The sequence below is a fragment of the Taudactylus pleione genome, unplaced genomic scaffold (assembly GCF_031769625.1).
Source record: "Taudactylus pleione unplaced genomic scaffold, aTauple2 ptg000329l, whole genome shotgun sequence".
Lineage (NCBI taxonomy): Eukaryota > Metazoa > Chordata > Amphibia > Anura > Myobatrachidae > Taudactylus > Taudactylus pleione.
In genome coordinates this window covers 13,247,331-13,264,873 of record NW_028284730.1, presented here as the reverse complement: position 1 = coordinate 13,264,873, position 17,543 = coordinate 13,247,331, and the positions used below count along the sequence as shown (strand labels likewise).

General features: G+C 45.8%; 1 protein-coding gene across 1 annotated transcript in view; it reads left to right on the top strand.

The window, feature by feature from the left end:
* Window positions 1-7,453, top strand: part of PEBP4 (phosphatidylethanolamine binding protein 4) — a 105,519-nt gene extending 98,066 nt beyond the window's left edge. Inside the window, exon 7 of the mRNA XM_088443269.1 lies at window positions 7,068-7,453. Within this exon, the coding sequence (XP_088299395.1) occupies window positions 7,068-7,174 (107 nt within the window). The 3' untranslated portion in view covers window positions 7,175-7,453. The remainder of the gene's footprint in view (window positions 1-7,067) is intronic.
* Window positions 7,454-17,543: the final 10,090 nt, after the last annotated feature.

Sequence of the window (17,543 nt, the reverse complement as noted above, 5' to 3'; positions counted from 1 at the left end):
ACAATCCCCCGGCATGTAAGCATCATTGGATTGTATCGTAAAGATAAGTATCTTTTCAATTTTGGGGGGGCAAAAAAACCTTACATTCAATTCTTGCCATTTCAGGTTGATCTTGGTCGGATTGTTGTGGTCATGCTCCCGGAAGCCGACCAACCTCAATCTCGTCCCAGGCATAGGCATCGTAGGCGTGCAAGGCCCCAGATATATCGAACACGTGTCACCCTTTTTGGAATGCCCGATGATGAGGTGTTAAGACGCTACCGTCTTCCGCCCCAAATCATCATAGACACTCTCTCATTAATAGAGAGTGATCTTGAGAGGCAAATTGACAGTCCTACAGCAATACCACCACTCACGCAATTTATGGCGGTGTTACATTTCTGTGCCTCAGGATCGTTTCAAACCACGGTGGGAATAGTTGCGGGAATCTCCCAATCCTCCTTTTCCAGGATCCTGAGGGCAGTGATGGAGGCCCTTTTCAAGCACCTCCATCATTTTATTCAAATGCCTTTGGATATGGGTGCCCTTAGTGTGGCCAAGGCCAATTTTTACCAAATAGCTGGCTTCCCACACATCATAGGGGTTGTGGATGGTACTCACATACCACTTCAGCCTCCAGCACGGCTGGAGGCCATTTTTAGGAACCGCAAACACTATCACTCCCTGAATGTAATGGTGGTATGTGATGCCTCCCTCCAGATCCTGTCCCTGAATGCAAAATTACCCGGGAGTGCACATGACTCATTCGTCATCCGGCAATCAGGGATATGGCAAAAATTAGACAACCTACAAGCTGGTGATGCGTGGCTTCTGGGTAAGTGGAGACCTTTAGTACATAACAATGTTAAGCTTGATACACAGTGATCCTGATGTTGTCACTTCTTTTTCATAGGAGACAGTGGCTACCCTTGCACGCCCTGGCTGCTCACTCCTTATTTGGCTCCCACACCAGGGCCACAAAGTGATTTTAATTCCGCACTTACAGCCACCAGGCAAGTGGTGGAGCGCTGTATCGGCCTTTCAAAAGGCCGATTCAGATGCCTCCACCGCTCTGGTGGCGAGCTCATGTATTTGCCGGATATGGTTTCGAAAATTGTGGTCCTGTGTGGGATATTTCACAACATCGCCATAAGGAGTGGTGATCCAATGCAGCCAGAGGATGCCTTGCCTGAGGATGGCCCCCCCGAAGTTGGTCGGAGGTCAGTATGTGGGGGGGCCATACGCGATGATGTGGTGGCCAGATATTTTAGGTAATTATTGGCACAAAAGAAGTTATTTGACACAATGTGGTAAGGATTTTGGGAGACCATCTAATTAATTTGTTTATTATTTCCCATCTTCTGTTTGATTTCATAATCTTTTGGACTGAAATGATGACTACTTCCTGCTACCCAAAACAAACCTTCATGGGGACACATTGTATATTCTGGACCCAATATTGCAACGCCACATTTGTGGAATCATGTTGGCATGCTCATTCGTCAACCAGTTCTTGATTTTTCTTTACTTTTTTCATATGGTGTTTGATGGTTTGTACATTTTGTTATCACTGTGTGTATTGTTTGTGAGCCCACACTTTGGTTTTTTAGTTATGTGTTGAATAAATTTTTTGAGATTGTAATTTCCCAAATTTTCTTGAACATTACAAGCAAGTGTAACCAGGTTCACCCACGTTAAAATTGCTTAAGGGTTAATCCTGTAATGTCGCAATTTGCTCAAAATTTAAATATGCTTTCTGGGTCCAAACCAACACCAAAAGGTATTATGTAGAATCAGTATGCTTTGGAATCTCGGGCTAAGCAGGTTGCCCCCAAAATTGGAACATGTAAAATGTACTAATTGAAAAATTGTGGGGCTTAATACATAATTTAAGAATCACCCAGAAAAAACAAGCAAAACAGAGCTATCCAAAAATGATAATAGTGTGACCAAAAGCACATTTAACCAAAAAAAACCAAAGGCCCCAAAAATGGACACAAAAAAAAAACAAGTTTGACTGTTTTGCCATGTGGGATATGTGTATGGGGAAATCAGCAGTAAAAGGTAAAGACAAACAGAGATATACCAAAACTTTTGACAAACCAAAAAAAGGAAAAGGCACAGACACAGGATTAGATCAAAACATTTTAAACCACAAAAAAGGATAAAAGGGAAACATACCGTTACGCATGACGGCTGGCCCAGAACCAACTCCCTCGTCCTCCTCAGAGGTGGGCAAATTCCCCAACGAGGTGGGAGGGGTGATGAAGGATTCCGGCGAGGGGGTAGTCACGAGAGGGGTGGTTGGAGGGGAGGGGGAATTGGGATGGAGGGGAAGTAGCACAGAGGAATGTGCGACAGGGTCTGGGGAGGAGGGGGAATTTAGGGTATTTTGGGGAGAGGATGTTTGGCTGGGGATGGGGAGAGGGGCCGAGAACAAATTGAGGTTAGTTTAGAACATCACCTTGTTAAATGCTAATTGTTGAACCCCAAAAAATGAAAACATGCACATGCAGATATGAGTACAAAGAATAAATAGGCCATACATGAAAACATGCACATGCAGATATGAGTACAAAGAATAAACAGGCCATACATGAAAACATGCACATGCAGATATGAGTACAAAGAATAAATAGGCCATACATGAAAACATGCACATTATGAGTACAAAGAATAAATAGGCCATACATGAAAACATGCACACGCAGTTAGGGCCACAAAGATAAACATGAAAAACAAAGTCAAATAAACTTACTTTCCGCTATCTGCATGCGAAAGCATGCCAGCAAGCGGGGCGTCCGCCGTTGCAGGTCGGACCACCTGCGCTCCAGCTGGCCGATCTGGCGGCGTGAGCCGAAGGAACGCAGGCGGCCACGTACCTCCGCATATGCGGGACGCTTTTCCCGATTGGTGATGGGGGGAGGCTGGCTGGTGATCCGCCTGTCCATCACCTCCGTTAATACCATGAGCTCGCGCTTGGTGAATGCTCTCATGATGGCAATGGTGTCTTTTTAATAAAACAATTTTAATAAAGACCAGAAAAAATTTTTGATTGGCTAATGTATTTGGGTAATTAACAGGACCAATTCTATTGGTTAGTGTATGAGTCATGTGTTCGACAGGGCCACAAATCTATTGAGAGTTATGATAGGCTTGATGCAGTGACATGCGTAAGCTAATTTAAATAAAGAAATGAACCCAGTAAAATATGCGTGGGTAAAAACACAAAACAAATGGATAATTGCCTCAAACATGTATTTTGACAAATAAAAGCGAATGTTTAAGCCGTACGTATTCTGCGGGTAAACACAAACACGGACAAGAGTAAAGTTTATTGCATGTCAAAATAAAAAAAAAAAACTTGTAACGAGCAATTATGCTAATTGATATATTGATTGGCATGATACGATTGAGGGAGGTAGGCAGAATAAACGAGCAGGTAATCGGAATCTGACAGGCCCACTTCTGGTTTGTACTTGTGCGTGCTTTCCCTGCAAGCCACATTGGGGATGTACGCTCGCTATTTGGCACGCTCGTTAGAGGAGGGGTCGGTAGACTTTGGGGAGGAAGTTTAGCTGCGTTCGAAATTACGAGCGAGCGCTTAAATTAACATATTTCGGTACGTACGCCGAACGTACGAACGGCCACTTGCGTCCGGGTCTGAATGAGGGCCATAGTACACTGTATATGGGTACAAAGTGTTGGACCTGGGGTGTATAATACACTATAGATGGGTACAGGAGTGTAGGAGTGAGGAGATATAGTACACGGTATATGGGTACAAAAGTGTTGGACCTGGGGTGTATAATACACTATAGATAGGTACAGGAGTGTAGGAGTGAGGAGATATAGTACACGGTATATGGGTACAAAAGTGTTGGACTTGGGGTGTATAATACACTATAGATGGGTACAGGAATGTAGGAGTAAGGAGATATAGGGCCTGATTCAGAGCCGGACACTATTTGCGCTCGCTCGTTCAGAAAAAGGGGCCGGATATTTAAATAGAGCACTCGCTCTTTGCGGTCTGTTGACGCCTCTATGTCTGAACGAGCGAACGAAACATGCGCTCGCTATTTTTAAAAAAACACCCCCTGGCCGCTCGCATCATACGTCATCTCCGCTATTTATTAGATTAATCGAGTACATCGAAAGGCATCTGAACTGCTCGCAGTGCTTGTGGTAGCATTTTCCTACCGCAATCATGCGAGAGCAGTTCAGGCTAAAAGACAACCAAGTGACGTGGCCGATGACGCTGCTTTTTTAATTATGCACACCCTTAAAACGCCCGTTTTGACCATTTGGCACGCCTGCGTTCGGATATCCACACCCCTTTTTCAAGCACCTTCCCCTGTTACCACCCACAAACGCCTCATCCTGTCACTCAAATTAGCAGGCACTCGCTATTTTGCGAGCACACAATTTCCGACCGCAATGACTGGTTCGCGCATGCGCAGTTGTGCGAACATCGCTCGGAGCGAACGAGTGGCCGCTTACGAGCGGCTCTGAATCAGGCCCATAGTACACTGTATATGGATACAAAAGTGTTGGACTTGGGGTGTATAATACACTATAGATGGGTACAGGAATGTAGGAGTGAGGAGATATAGTACACTGTATATGGGTACAAAAGTGTTGGACTTGGTAAGTATAATAAACTACAGATGGGTACAGGAGTGAGGAGTGAGGAGATATAGTACACTGTATATGGGTACAAAAGTGTTGGACCTGGGGTGTATAATACACTATAGATGGGTACAGGAATGTAGGAGTGAGGAGATATAGTACACTGTATATGGGTACAAAAGTGTTGGACTTGGTAAGTATAATACACTATAGATGGGTACAGGAATGTAGGAGTGAGGAGATATAGTACACTGTATATGGGTACAAAAGTGTTGGACTTGGTAAGTATAATACACTATAGATGGGTACAGGAATGTAGGAGTGAGGAGATATAGTACACTGTATATGGGTACAAAAGTGTTGGACTTGGTAAGTATAATACACTATAGATGGGTACAGGAATGTTGGAGTGAGGAGATATAGTACACTGTATATGGGTACAAAAGTGTTGGACTTGGTAAGTATAATAAACTACAGATGGGTACAGGAGTGAGGAGGTTGTAAATGGGACAGTATATATGGCCTAGGATTTTCCACTCAAATGTTTTATTTTATAGATAATCTCTCCCTCCCCCCAGCTATAGGTGTGGGGTAACAGTCACTCCTCCACGACGGATACAGTGGAGTCGGGTCATAGACCACTTAGGGCCTGATTCACTACCATACGCAACTGCGAATGCAATAGCGATTACGTATGCAGTTCATCTGTGATAGTATAGTAATCCATTGCGATCGCTATTCCCTCGCAGCACTGCACAAGGACGCCCACTTTACTTACCACACATCCGTAATGTTTGGCAAGACTGTGAAGCCATCGGTACAATCGAGTACCATCGCAGCCTCACACACACTTGCACAAGTCCTGACCTTACTCAGAAATTGCTAAAAACCACGCACGCTATAAGAGCTCACACTGCATAGGCCATCACAGTGGCTAATTTATGCACGCCCCTGGCAATGGCGTTGAAACGCATTGGCACACCTGCGTTCGCTCTACCACCCCCCTGTCACCACCCACAAATGGCACTTCCTTTCAATCACTCTGCAATGGGTCTATTTAGTCACTGCAATCGCAGTCCTGATCACAATAGCTAGTTTGCGCAATGCGATGCATACACATGCGCAGTATGCAACAATCGGCCGATTGCGTGCGTATTAGCAACTGCGTTCCTTGCTGAATCAGGCCCTTAGTGCAATGTGTCAATAAGCAGATTATCGCATCCATTCAACCTCTTATACACACTGCCCAGAGTAGTCTTTTAATTCCAGCTTCACCAGAATGCCAAACCCATAGGTGTTTCACTCACCAGAGCCAGCCCAGGTGCATTTCTGCAGAGGTCCTGGAGACAAGGACCCCTGTGTTTCTACCATTACAGAGGAGGGTGTGTCCTCTCTAAAATAATAATTTTCGGTGGGACTCTCCTTTGATTATTCATACGTCCCGGGAAAGTTGTAGCACAATTGTCACATAATAAAGGTGATGGAGCAGTTATGTTAGGGATTACTGGTGGGTCTTGCAGGGACACAACAATTCCATCTTTAATAACTACCACCCACCCCTGTGCAGCCCCATTAATCTCCAGTGTCCCTGCCATGATATTAATTGAACTTTGGGAGAAATGCAGGGATGGCAGAAAGTGTCCCCAGCATCCACCTCCCTCATGGAGGTGACATTATTAACTCCTTCTCCTCCCCATGCTTTTGCCTTTATATATTACTTTTCTCTTGTTCATCTGTTTCCAATCAATAATTTGTTTAAATGTCTTATACAGGTATATTTATATATTTCGTACACAATGCACACTCTTCAGCCCAAGACTAGCAATTTTGAAACATGAAAGAAATGATGAAGTAACTAAAAAAAAATACAAAGCCATAGTTACAATGACCATATACAACCCCTCCGAACTATACATAAAATGATGCATAAAGTACAGCCACAAGAAATAATGCCACTCTGATAATAACCCAGAATATGGAAACTGGATTCTGCAAACACAGAACAAGTGCCACCGATGGTCAATGGTTTTTATATTGATGGTGGAGATCGGATGTTTCTCCACTATCCATGGCAGAGATGCAGCATTGTACTGTTTAGCCCCACCCCGGTCTCTGATTGGCCTGCCACAGTCACTTATCCCTCATTAGAGATGCTTATCGATGGTTCAAACCATTGGTACCATTGATGGTGACCCTTTGATGACCATTTCTAAAATATATAAAGTGAGATGCAGCTTTGAGCTGCTATATATACACTGTTGTAAAAGTCTGTGACAAATGTATGTAAAATAAATGTATATAGAAACAGAGGGAGTGGCGACGCTGCTTGGAGAAATAATTACTAGAGCGTTGGATCAATGTAAATAAAATATCTTGAATATCATGCAGAGTATAAAAATGCCATAATGCTGATAGCATGAACTTATAAATGATATAATTAGGTTATTCTTCTGTTACAGGTGGCTGGGATATTGATACATTTGCATTACGCTACAGCTTAGCTGGCCCTGTGGTCACTACTCAGTTCATGACCCAGAATCCTCGCCAAAAGGATCTATCAAGTTAGAAGATCCCCCGTGGCCCCTATCGTCACTGGTAGCCCCAAGCGGCTTATTCCACAGAATACTGAGTGATTTTCTAACTCCAAACCTGTCTCCTCCTTGCTGAAGTGATTAGAATGCGGGTTAATATATTCACTGCTGTCTATATTCACTTTTCCTTGCATCTTGTAATGTGCATTCATAAGTGCAATGTACCTCTCTATACACATGTATTCGTGTTCATTCTAGCACCCTGCACCTGTCACAACACGTGCAGTTACTCTTTCCTGCCTGGAGTATCACTCTCTGCTCTGGTTCTTCTAGCGCACTCTGGTCTGTATCTCAGCAGTTGAGTGTGCTAGAAGCACCAGAGCAGAGAGCGGCACCCCAGGCAGGAAAGAGAAACTGTATGGGTTGTGATGTGTAGGGTGCTAGAATGAACACTATTGTATGAAATGGCCAAATCCTGACAGCGGAATCCCGATGGATGAAGATCCCGACAGGGGCGGTGAGTACCCTCCCCCACTACCTCCCCCCCAATCCTCCCTTAGTGGTGCCTAACCCTAACCTCCCCCCAGTGGTGCCTAACCCCCCCTTCCCGCACCCTAAACCTAACCCTACCCGGAGGTGCCTAACCCTAACATCCCCTCGGTGGTGCGAAACCCTAACCACCCCTTCCTGTAGCATAACCCTAACCCTCACCGGGGAGTGCCTAACCCTAATCTCCCCCCGGTGGTCCCGAAACCTTTATTCGGGATGGTGGCTGTCGTGATTTCAGCGTCTAGCTAAATATAGGTGTCGGGCGTTCAATGGCCGGCATCCCGACCGCCGGTAAATTAACTTCATCCCGTATGAAATAATAAGTGAATGTTGCTTACATATGTTATGGCACATGAATTTATCCTGGGTTATAAGGGGAAACTTTCACACAAATGAGCACTGTATCCGCCGGTATTGTCTGTGCCGGAATGGTGACTGCATCCCTATTCAGCAGTGAGCATTTCCCTTAAGTAGACATTGCTCTGTTGCATTAATTAAAATTATGTTTTCATTGCTTTCTGCGTCTTCAGAGCAAGTCCCTTTTCACGGATTTCCGGCATGTCAATGTATTTGTGTGTGTACAAACTTGCACTGTACATACATGTGTCAGAGTCGTAAATGGTGCACATGTGATATTCATGCATTCAGTTATACAGTATATGCAGATGAGCCTCTCAACAGCAACAGGGCAAAACCTAAAGTAGTTTACTCCTTGCAACATTGATAATTGTATATACAGAAGCTGAAGTCCCCATATGCACAACAGTTGTGTGCCAGCCGCTGGCCCCTGTAATCAGCGACACCACATAGAGTGCAGCTCTTCAGTTACCCGGGAATTAGGGCCTGATTTAGAGATGGGACCACGGCCGATGTTCTCGTGGTTGAGCGATTATTTGCATCTGTGCGATAAGGTCTGGTTACCCTTATGATGCATGCGTCATACAAAGAGGCTGACAGACAGTATCAGATATGGGGAGGCAAAGTGCTGGGCGTTCCTGGGCGGTGACTGAGAGACGGCCTGAAGTGAGCACAAAAAAGTCTCATGGGTGTGTGATGGGAGTGTCGCGGGTGTGTGAGTGAAAGCGGCTAAGTGCTCAGACGCACAGCCGCAGCGCCCAAGTTCAGATGGAGAAACTGCACCTGGCATAGGATGGGTGCAAGTGCCCAGTGCAGAGACGCAGAACGTGGGCATCTCAGTGCTTGCACAATGATGCAGGCTATTACACATGGGGAAGGGCTGAAACTAACATTCGCATATTACCGCAGAGGTGACTCCGGCAACAGACGCAAGAGCTGACGCAGCAGCGCCCACCTCTGAATCAGGCCCACGGTGTTCAGTGTTTACTGTGCGGGAATGAATACTGACATAGCAAACACTGGAATTGGTAAAGTGCACTCTGCTAAGGTTCCCTAACACTGATAACTGCGGAAAAGTACCTAGAAATTCTGCAATGTTTGTGCCCAAAATGTTTTTAGCCAAGTTAGCCTCTACAGATGTGTCCACGTACATCTTACCTCCGTGCGTTACAACTTGGTCCACTCTCACTCTGGCGCTCTGTTTTTATCAAAGATGTTGCTCCTTCGTTTTCTCCACACTATAGCAGAGAGGCAAGAGTTCTCATCACTGCACAGAGACACCGTAACATAGCACTTCACATGCAGATATAACCACAGCGGCACACAGAATATAGGCATGCCCCATATTGTTTTAATCATCAAAGCTGCTTGTGCGTCATTTGTAGGTAAAAAGTCGCACAAAAAGACGCTCGGCGCTACCGAGTCACGGCACGGCATGACTAAAAAGGCTGTTTAACGCACAAGGAAGATGTGTGTGGACACATCTGTTACTACATTTCTGACCTAAAGACCATTTGCCTGATCTGTTCAGATGTAAGTTTGCTCAAGTCAAGTGTTATGTCTTGTTGCCCAGTGACCATGGCCGCTGGTGGGTGTGGTCTTTACTTAACAAAAAAACATTGTGCCTAAAGTATGACTTTAATATGTGCCATGTGGTCTGCCATATGTACGGCTAAATTTTAATGGGTCCAATTTTGGTAGGAGGCAATATGAAAATAATTCTCAAAGAGTCAATTTGCAGAACTGCATGTAACCATCGCAGCAAAGGCAAGAGGATTCTTCACATCCAGGCACCATGAGATACTCCCTGCTAGAGTGCGGGACTAACTAACTAACTAACAAAGCAGCACATTATTATCCCTAACATTGACCCTTCCGGAGTATTCAGTGTTATTTAGACAGACTTGTACTGTGTTAGATGTATGGGGCGCACAAGTCTTCAACTCTGCTGTCTGACATTTTGCAGCTGATTACAGGTTGTGCATCGCATCCATCTAAGACTTATGGCATATTTTCTGTAATGTACTGAAACATACGCAGTTATTGAATGCACTTACATGGGTTTACAACGCACATTGAACATGCATCACACAGGCACGTTGACTGATATTGGAACTCGGTTTTTTTTACCACCTGTCAAGTATGAACTGGATCAGTGGGTGCGGATTGTTTAGTAAAAATAAAACTAAAAGGCCTCCAAGAAGACGGAATTTGATGAAGTCCTGGCATTTGGTACATACAGCTATTTAGCTAAAATATTCCATGCAAGTAGCTTTCACTGTCACATTGGAACGGAGTTAGCGACATGCTTTCTGGGCCTATGCAGTAGTTGCAATCAAAAACTCTGCTCGCACTTTATAAATATTGGTGAACTGAGAGAAGACTGACGACCTATGGTGATGAATGTATATGAATGTCAGGGTGTGGATTTCATGTACACCACAGAGTGCATTGACCTGCCCGGTGTACTCTCAGGGATGCCTCCGTACGCTAGAAGAGTCATTACTGACGAGATGAAACACTTCTGCTTGGAGCGCCTCTTCAATGTCCAACCTCCTACAACATGAGACACACCCCTTTCAGTTCCATGTATCATTTACATTAGTCATGAGAATGACGGCTCATCAGGACTACAGTACTTTTATTTTATTACTGTTTCTACCAAAAGTAACCCTTTAGTGATTTTGAAGATCTTTATTTCATTGCAGGGCAGACACACAGGGACTGATCCTGAGTCAGACGGATCTCTCTGCACTGACGCACATTGCGAGTTTTTGCATACATCGCTTGCGCAGTTGCTTCTGACAACGTTTTGTTTATTTGAGGTGTCTTAGTTATAGGGGCCTTGTCATGGGAGTGGACTATGTGACCAGCAGCTCTATACAGACTGGTAGGAGCAGGGCCTTCACCCACCACTCACACCAATGCCACTGTGTGCCCTGTGCGCAGACTGCTATGTAGCCTATACTATTCATCCACCACTCACACCAATGTCACTGTGTGCCCTGTGCACAGACTGCTATGTAGCCTATCCTATTCATCCACCACTCACACCACTGTCACTGTGTGCCCTGTGCACAGACTGCTATGTAGCCTATCCTATTCACCCATCACTCACACCAATGTCACTGTGTGCCCTGTGCACAGACTGCTATGTAGCCTATCCCATTCACCCACCACTCACACCAATGTCACTGTGTGCCCTGTGCACAGACTGCTATGTAGCCTATCCTACTCACCCATCACTCACACCTATGTCACTGTGTGCCCAGTGCACAGACTGCTATGTAGCCTATCCTATTCACCCATCACACACCCCAATGTCACTGTGTGCCCTGTGCACAGACTGCTATGCAGCCTATCCTATTCACCCATCACTCACACCTATGTCACTGTGTGCCCTCTGCACAGACTGCTATGTAGCCTATCCTATTCACCCACCACTCACACCAATGTCACTGTGTGCCCTGTGCACAGACTGCTATGTAGCCTATCCTATTCACCTACCACTCACACCAATGTCACTGTGTGCCCTGTGCGCAGACTGCTATGTAGCCTATCCTATTCATCCACCACTCACACCTATGTCACTGTGTGCTCTGTGCACAGACTGCTATGTAGCCTATCCTATTCACCCATCACTCACACCAATGTCACTGTGTGCCCTGTGCACAGACTGCTATGTAGCCTATCCTATTCACCCACCACTCACCCCAATGTCACTGTGTGCTCTGTGCACAGACTGCTATGTAGCCTATCCTATTCACCTACCACTCACACCAATGTCACTGTGTGCCCTGTGCGCAGACTGCTATGTAGCCTATCCTATTCATCCACCACTCACACCTATGTCACTGTGTGCTCTGTGCACAGACTGCTATGTAGCCTATCCTATTCACCCATCACTCACACCAATGTCACTGTGTGCCCTGTGCACAGACTGCTATGTAGCCTATCCCATTCACCCACCACTCACACCAATGTCACTGTGTGCCCTGTGCACAGACTGCTATGTAGCCTATCCTACTCACCCATCACTCACACCTATGTCACTGTGTGCTCTGTGCACAGACTGCTATGTAGCCTATCCTATTCACCCACCACTCACACCAATGTCACTGTGTGCCCTGTGCACAGACTGCTATGTAGCCTATCCTACTCACCCATCACTCACACCTATGTCACTGTGTGCCCAGTGCACAGACTGCTATGTAGCCTATCCTATTCACCCATCACACACCCCAATGTCACTGTGTGCCCTGTGCACAGACTGCTATGCAGCCTATCCTATTCACCCACCACTCACCTATGTCAGTGTGCCCTGTGCACAGACTACTATGTAGCCTATCCTATTCACCCACCACTCACCCCAATGTCACTGTGTGCTCTGTGCACAGACTGCTATGCAGCCTATCCCATTCACCCATCACTCACACCAATGTCACTGTGTGCCCTGTGCGCAGACTGCTATGTAGCCTATCCTATTCACCCATCACTCACCCCAATGTCACTGTGGACCTCATTCAGAGTCGGTCATTGCGGCCGCACGGTCGTACGCCACCGATGTTCGCTAAACTGCACATGCGTAAAGTTCGCAAGGCGCGTGCGTGAACTAGCTCTTACGATCAGAAATTTCTCTCTCCTTGAACACAGCCAGGTCATTAGTTTGAGTGACAGAATGAACCGTTTGTGGGTGGTAACAGGGGAAGGTGCTTGAAAACGGGGGAGTGGAGATCCAGACGCAGGCGTGCCTAATTATGCGAACAGCGTTTAATGGGAGTGCATAATTAACAAAGTAGTGTCATGGCACATGTGACATGGGAGGTTTCTACACTGACTTGATCGTAGTGCTTAAGAGAGGGTATGGTCAACCTTAAGCTCTACGACCAGCTCCGATGGTTCCCGATGCTCGCGATTAATCCTTATATCCCAGGAGATGATGTGTGTTGTGATCGAGAAGGGGGCGTTATTTAGTCTTACGGCCGCTTCTTACCCTCGGTCGTTCAGCTAACGATCTCATCTTAGGACAGCAACTTGTGATCGCTTAATTTGCATATCCGGCCCCTTTCCCCTACGACCGTGCGGCTGCAACGACCGACTCTGAATGAGGTCCTGTGTGCCCTGTGCACAGACTGCTATGCAGCCTATCCTATTCACCCATCACTCACCCCAATGTCACTGTGTGCCCTGTGCACACCCCAATGTCACTGTGTGCCCTGTGCACAGACTGCTATGTAGCCTATCCTGTTCACCCACCACTCACACCACTGTCACTGTGTGCCCTGTGCACAGACTGCTATGTAGCCTATCCTACTCACCCATAACTCACACCTATGTCACTGTGTGCCCAGTGCACAGACTGCTATGTAGCCTATCCTATTCACCCACCACTCACACCAATGTCACTGTGTGCCCTGTCCACAGACTGCTATGTAGCCTATCCTATTCACCCATCACTCACCCCAATGTCACTGTGTGCCCTGTCCACAGACTGCTATGAGCCTATCCTATTCGAGTGTACGCAGGCCCAAAGGACCTCATTCCCCACCCCTTACCGGCCACATACATGGTGTCACACCTATCTCTTGCATTGATGATGTCAATAAATGTTGTTTTTGTTATTGCTCAGCTTTAACTTGGCAGATCGCGATGAAACAAAGTGCTACAAAATGATGCAGTTTTCATGACATTTTGTTCAATAAAACAGACAGACACATTGGTCCTGATTCAGCATGGATCGCAGCTGCATAATCGCACTCAATCAAGCTGCGAAAATATGCTAATGTCTGCCACCGCTCAGCCAGTATAGAGACGCCCACTACTGGTTTATCACATCCGAAATACCTCGCAGTCCTTCGTATACATCGGGCCGTCATGCACAATGACAGCGGGTCTGACCTGTCTCAGAATTTGCAAGTCTCGTCGCACACAGTGAGTACACAAGCTGCGTAGGCAATCGCAGTGGCTAATTTATGCACGCCCATGCAATGACGTTCAAATAAACAGCCACGCCTGCGTTCCTGCAATCACTCCCAAGTCACCACCCCCCACTCACTCTGCGATGGATTCCACAGTGCATCCATAATCGCAGTGCATGTGCAGTACGCAACAATCGGCCGATCTGCATACACTGTTGCAATTGTGATCCATGCTGAATCAGGCCCATTGTTATAATATTAGTATAGATAAGGGAACAATAGAACCAGGAAAGGGAAACTATCTAAATTGTACATTCGCCCTATTCCAAACGACTTTGGAAAGAGGAGGGATGTTTGGTTCGGGAATCCAGAGTTGAGAGAATGCTGACCACATCCTGATGTTCTCAACCCCCATTAACGACCAGACCCTGGTATGATGGGCACTATGCTACTGTATGCACTGGGCGAGCTGTGCCGCAGGTTTAGGTGTTTGTAGTTGGTGATACTGACACATTTGGAGTCGGATTCTAGGCCACTTATTTTGCCAAATGTAAAGCGACGGTTAGGGCTGTAGATGTAACGTAGGGTCCTTATTAGGTGGCTCTTGAACACATACAACTAGTGTGGCAAGATGTCCATCTTAACAACAATTATCGAACCAGGATATTTATAAGGGCTTCCATTTATCTAAATCAGCTTTACCTTTACAGAGTAGTCGTGGGAAATTATCCTGAAAAAGTTGGTGATAGTTTCAATGCCTTTGACCAGGGAATCTTTGACATCATGGTGTCAGTGAGGAAGCATTGAAAACTTTCATTTGGGGGGGGGGGTCATTTGATTTCATAGCCACAGGATTCAATTTCTTGGGGAGGGGTGGATGTGGTCAGATCAGAATTTCAAGAGGACATTGTCTGCATATAAGGCTATTTTGTGTTCCATGCCGCCTTCCCTGATACCACGTGTTAGGGTGAAATAGAATTTTGGAGACAATGAGTTAATTTAGCAAAACGATAATGAGCAAGAGGCACAACCTTGACGTGTACCATACAAGATTTTAAAGGGTGATTAAGTAGCTCCTTTGACCGACACTTTTGCAATAAGGGAGTGATATAAGGCCAAGATCACGGTGAGGAATTTCCCTTTAAAACCCATCGATCTGAGCACTCTAACCATGAATGGCTAGGAGATTAACTACAATCAAAAACATCTAACACCATGACCGCTGTGGAGCATTTTTAATGAGGAATGAAGTGGATCAGGTCAATGGTCCATCTCATATTATATAAGGCCTGATGGTCAGGGTAAATCAGGTGGGGACGTAGCTAGCAGTTTGCATAAACATTCAGATCAGTGTTTAAAAAGGCAAATGAGACGATAATTAGTACATGAAGTGGGGTCCCTACAGGGCTTGGGGATCACCATAATGTGAGCTAATATTGTTGCCTGGTCAAGAAGGGCAACTTGTAAAATTTTGTTTAAAAAAATTGAGTAGAGCAGCGGCAAAACCTCAATATATTTTTTGTAATGAAGAAATGTTAGGCCATCTGGGGAGGTGGTCTTTAGAGTCTAAAGCTGGGTACGCACTAGATGATATATTGGACAAGTTATCGTTTTGGGACGAATCGGAACAACAAATCATCCACATTGTCCAGTGTGTAAGCACTATCACATACTCTGGGCCTGATTCAGAGCCGCTCGTAAGCGGCCGCTCCGAGCGATGTTCGCACATCTGCGCATGCGTATGGGTTGTAATACGCATGCGCGAACCAGTCAGTGCGGTCGGAAATCGTGTGCTCGCAAAATAGCGAATGTCTGCTAATTTGAGTGACAGGATGAGGCGTTTGTGGGTGGTAACAGGGGAAGGTGCTTGAAAACGGGGAGTGGAGATCCGAACGCAGGCGTGCCAAACGGTCAAAACGGGCGTTTTAAGGGTGTGCATAATTAACAAAGCAGCGTCATTGACCACGTCACTTGGTTGAACTGCTCGCATGATTGCGGTAGGAAAATGCTACCACAAAAATAGCGAGCAGCTCAGACGCCGTTCGATGTACTCGATTAATCTAATATATAGCGGACATGACGTATGATGCGAGCGGCCAGGGGGCGTTTTTTTCAAAATAGCGAGCGCATGTTTCGTTCGCTCGTTCAGACATAGAGGCATCAACACCTAGAAACGAAAATAGATAGACGGCGCTGATATGTGACAGCAGATAAAAATTGCAATATAAAAAAATAATTATTAATTAATAAACACATATAATATGAATAGTCCCTACATAGAATTCCTAGAGACCATCTATAACAATAAAATATAAATATAACAGCCGGTGAATAAAGATCTCCAATCCCCTATATTAAGGGTGCCAAAGTCACTTTCCAGAGCAAGAAAACTGTGCACAGTATAAGCTCAAGATCCAGCGGTAAAGGTATCGTTCCCAATAGTTATGATACTATGTAACAGATGGGCCACAAGCTGATAATTGTAACAACGTAGATGTCAAAACAATGCAGGTGAGCTGGAGTTCAAGATGGAATGAATACTGATAGCCACCCAATACTGGGGCAATATTGATAGTGGATATATACAAAAGCTCAGCGGTACTCACAGTACTATAGTGAGCAAAGCCACTCTGGTATTGCTATGTAATAAGCAGCCTCCGTGGTCACTAGCAATGTCCCAGGCAGAATGAAACAAGTGCCCTCTCTCTATACCGCTCCGGCAGTCTGCAGTCTACAACGTCCGTAGCCGTCAGGCTTCCTTGAGAGGTAGAAGGAACAGGGACTGAACTTTCTTAGGCAGTGATCCCGTGATGAAGACCATCTTCGCTGCTGAAGTGGATCCCGGCAAGCCGCTATGTGTCAGCCAGTCTGTTAGCCGCTGAGGAGGAAAGGATAAACAGGCAAAAGATCTCACACTGCAGCATGCAGTAATGGATGGAGTCACACCACCGGATAACACAGCCGTATCCTCAACGCGTTTCTCCGCACTTGGCGGCTTTCTCAAGAGGCAGGTGTAGAGGCGTCAACAGACCGCAAAGAGCGAGCGCTTAATTTAAATATCCGGCCCCTTTTTCAGAACGACCGTCCGCAAATAGCGTCCGGCTCTGAATCAGGCCCACTGTCCCATGTGTCGTTTGTCGCATCCTCAGAACTGACAAATAACACCATGGTTCTGGCTGCGGGGTTGGAACGACATATCGGGCGGTTGTACACCAGATTGTGCAGTGTGTATAACCGCCCGATAAGTTGTCCAGACGCATCTGGCGTCGCTGGGTACACTCATCGTCTAGTGCAGGGGTGGGCAATAAGTGGTCTAAAGATCTCCTGGACAAGCCAGAAGACTTATTAGAGCAATGTTTTGTGGACAGATGAGGACAAAATAGAGCTTTTTGGTTTAAATGAGAAGCGTTATGTTTGGAGAAAGAAGAACACTGCATTCCAGCATAAAAACCTCATACCATCTGTAAAACACAGTGGTGGTGGTATCATGGTTTGGGCCTGTTTTGTTGCATCTGGCACAGGATGACTTGCCATCATTGATGGGACAATGAATGCTGAATTATACCAGAATATTGTAAAG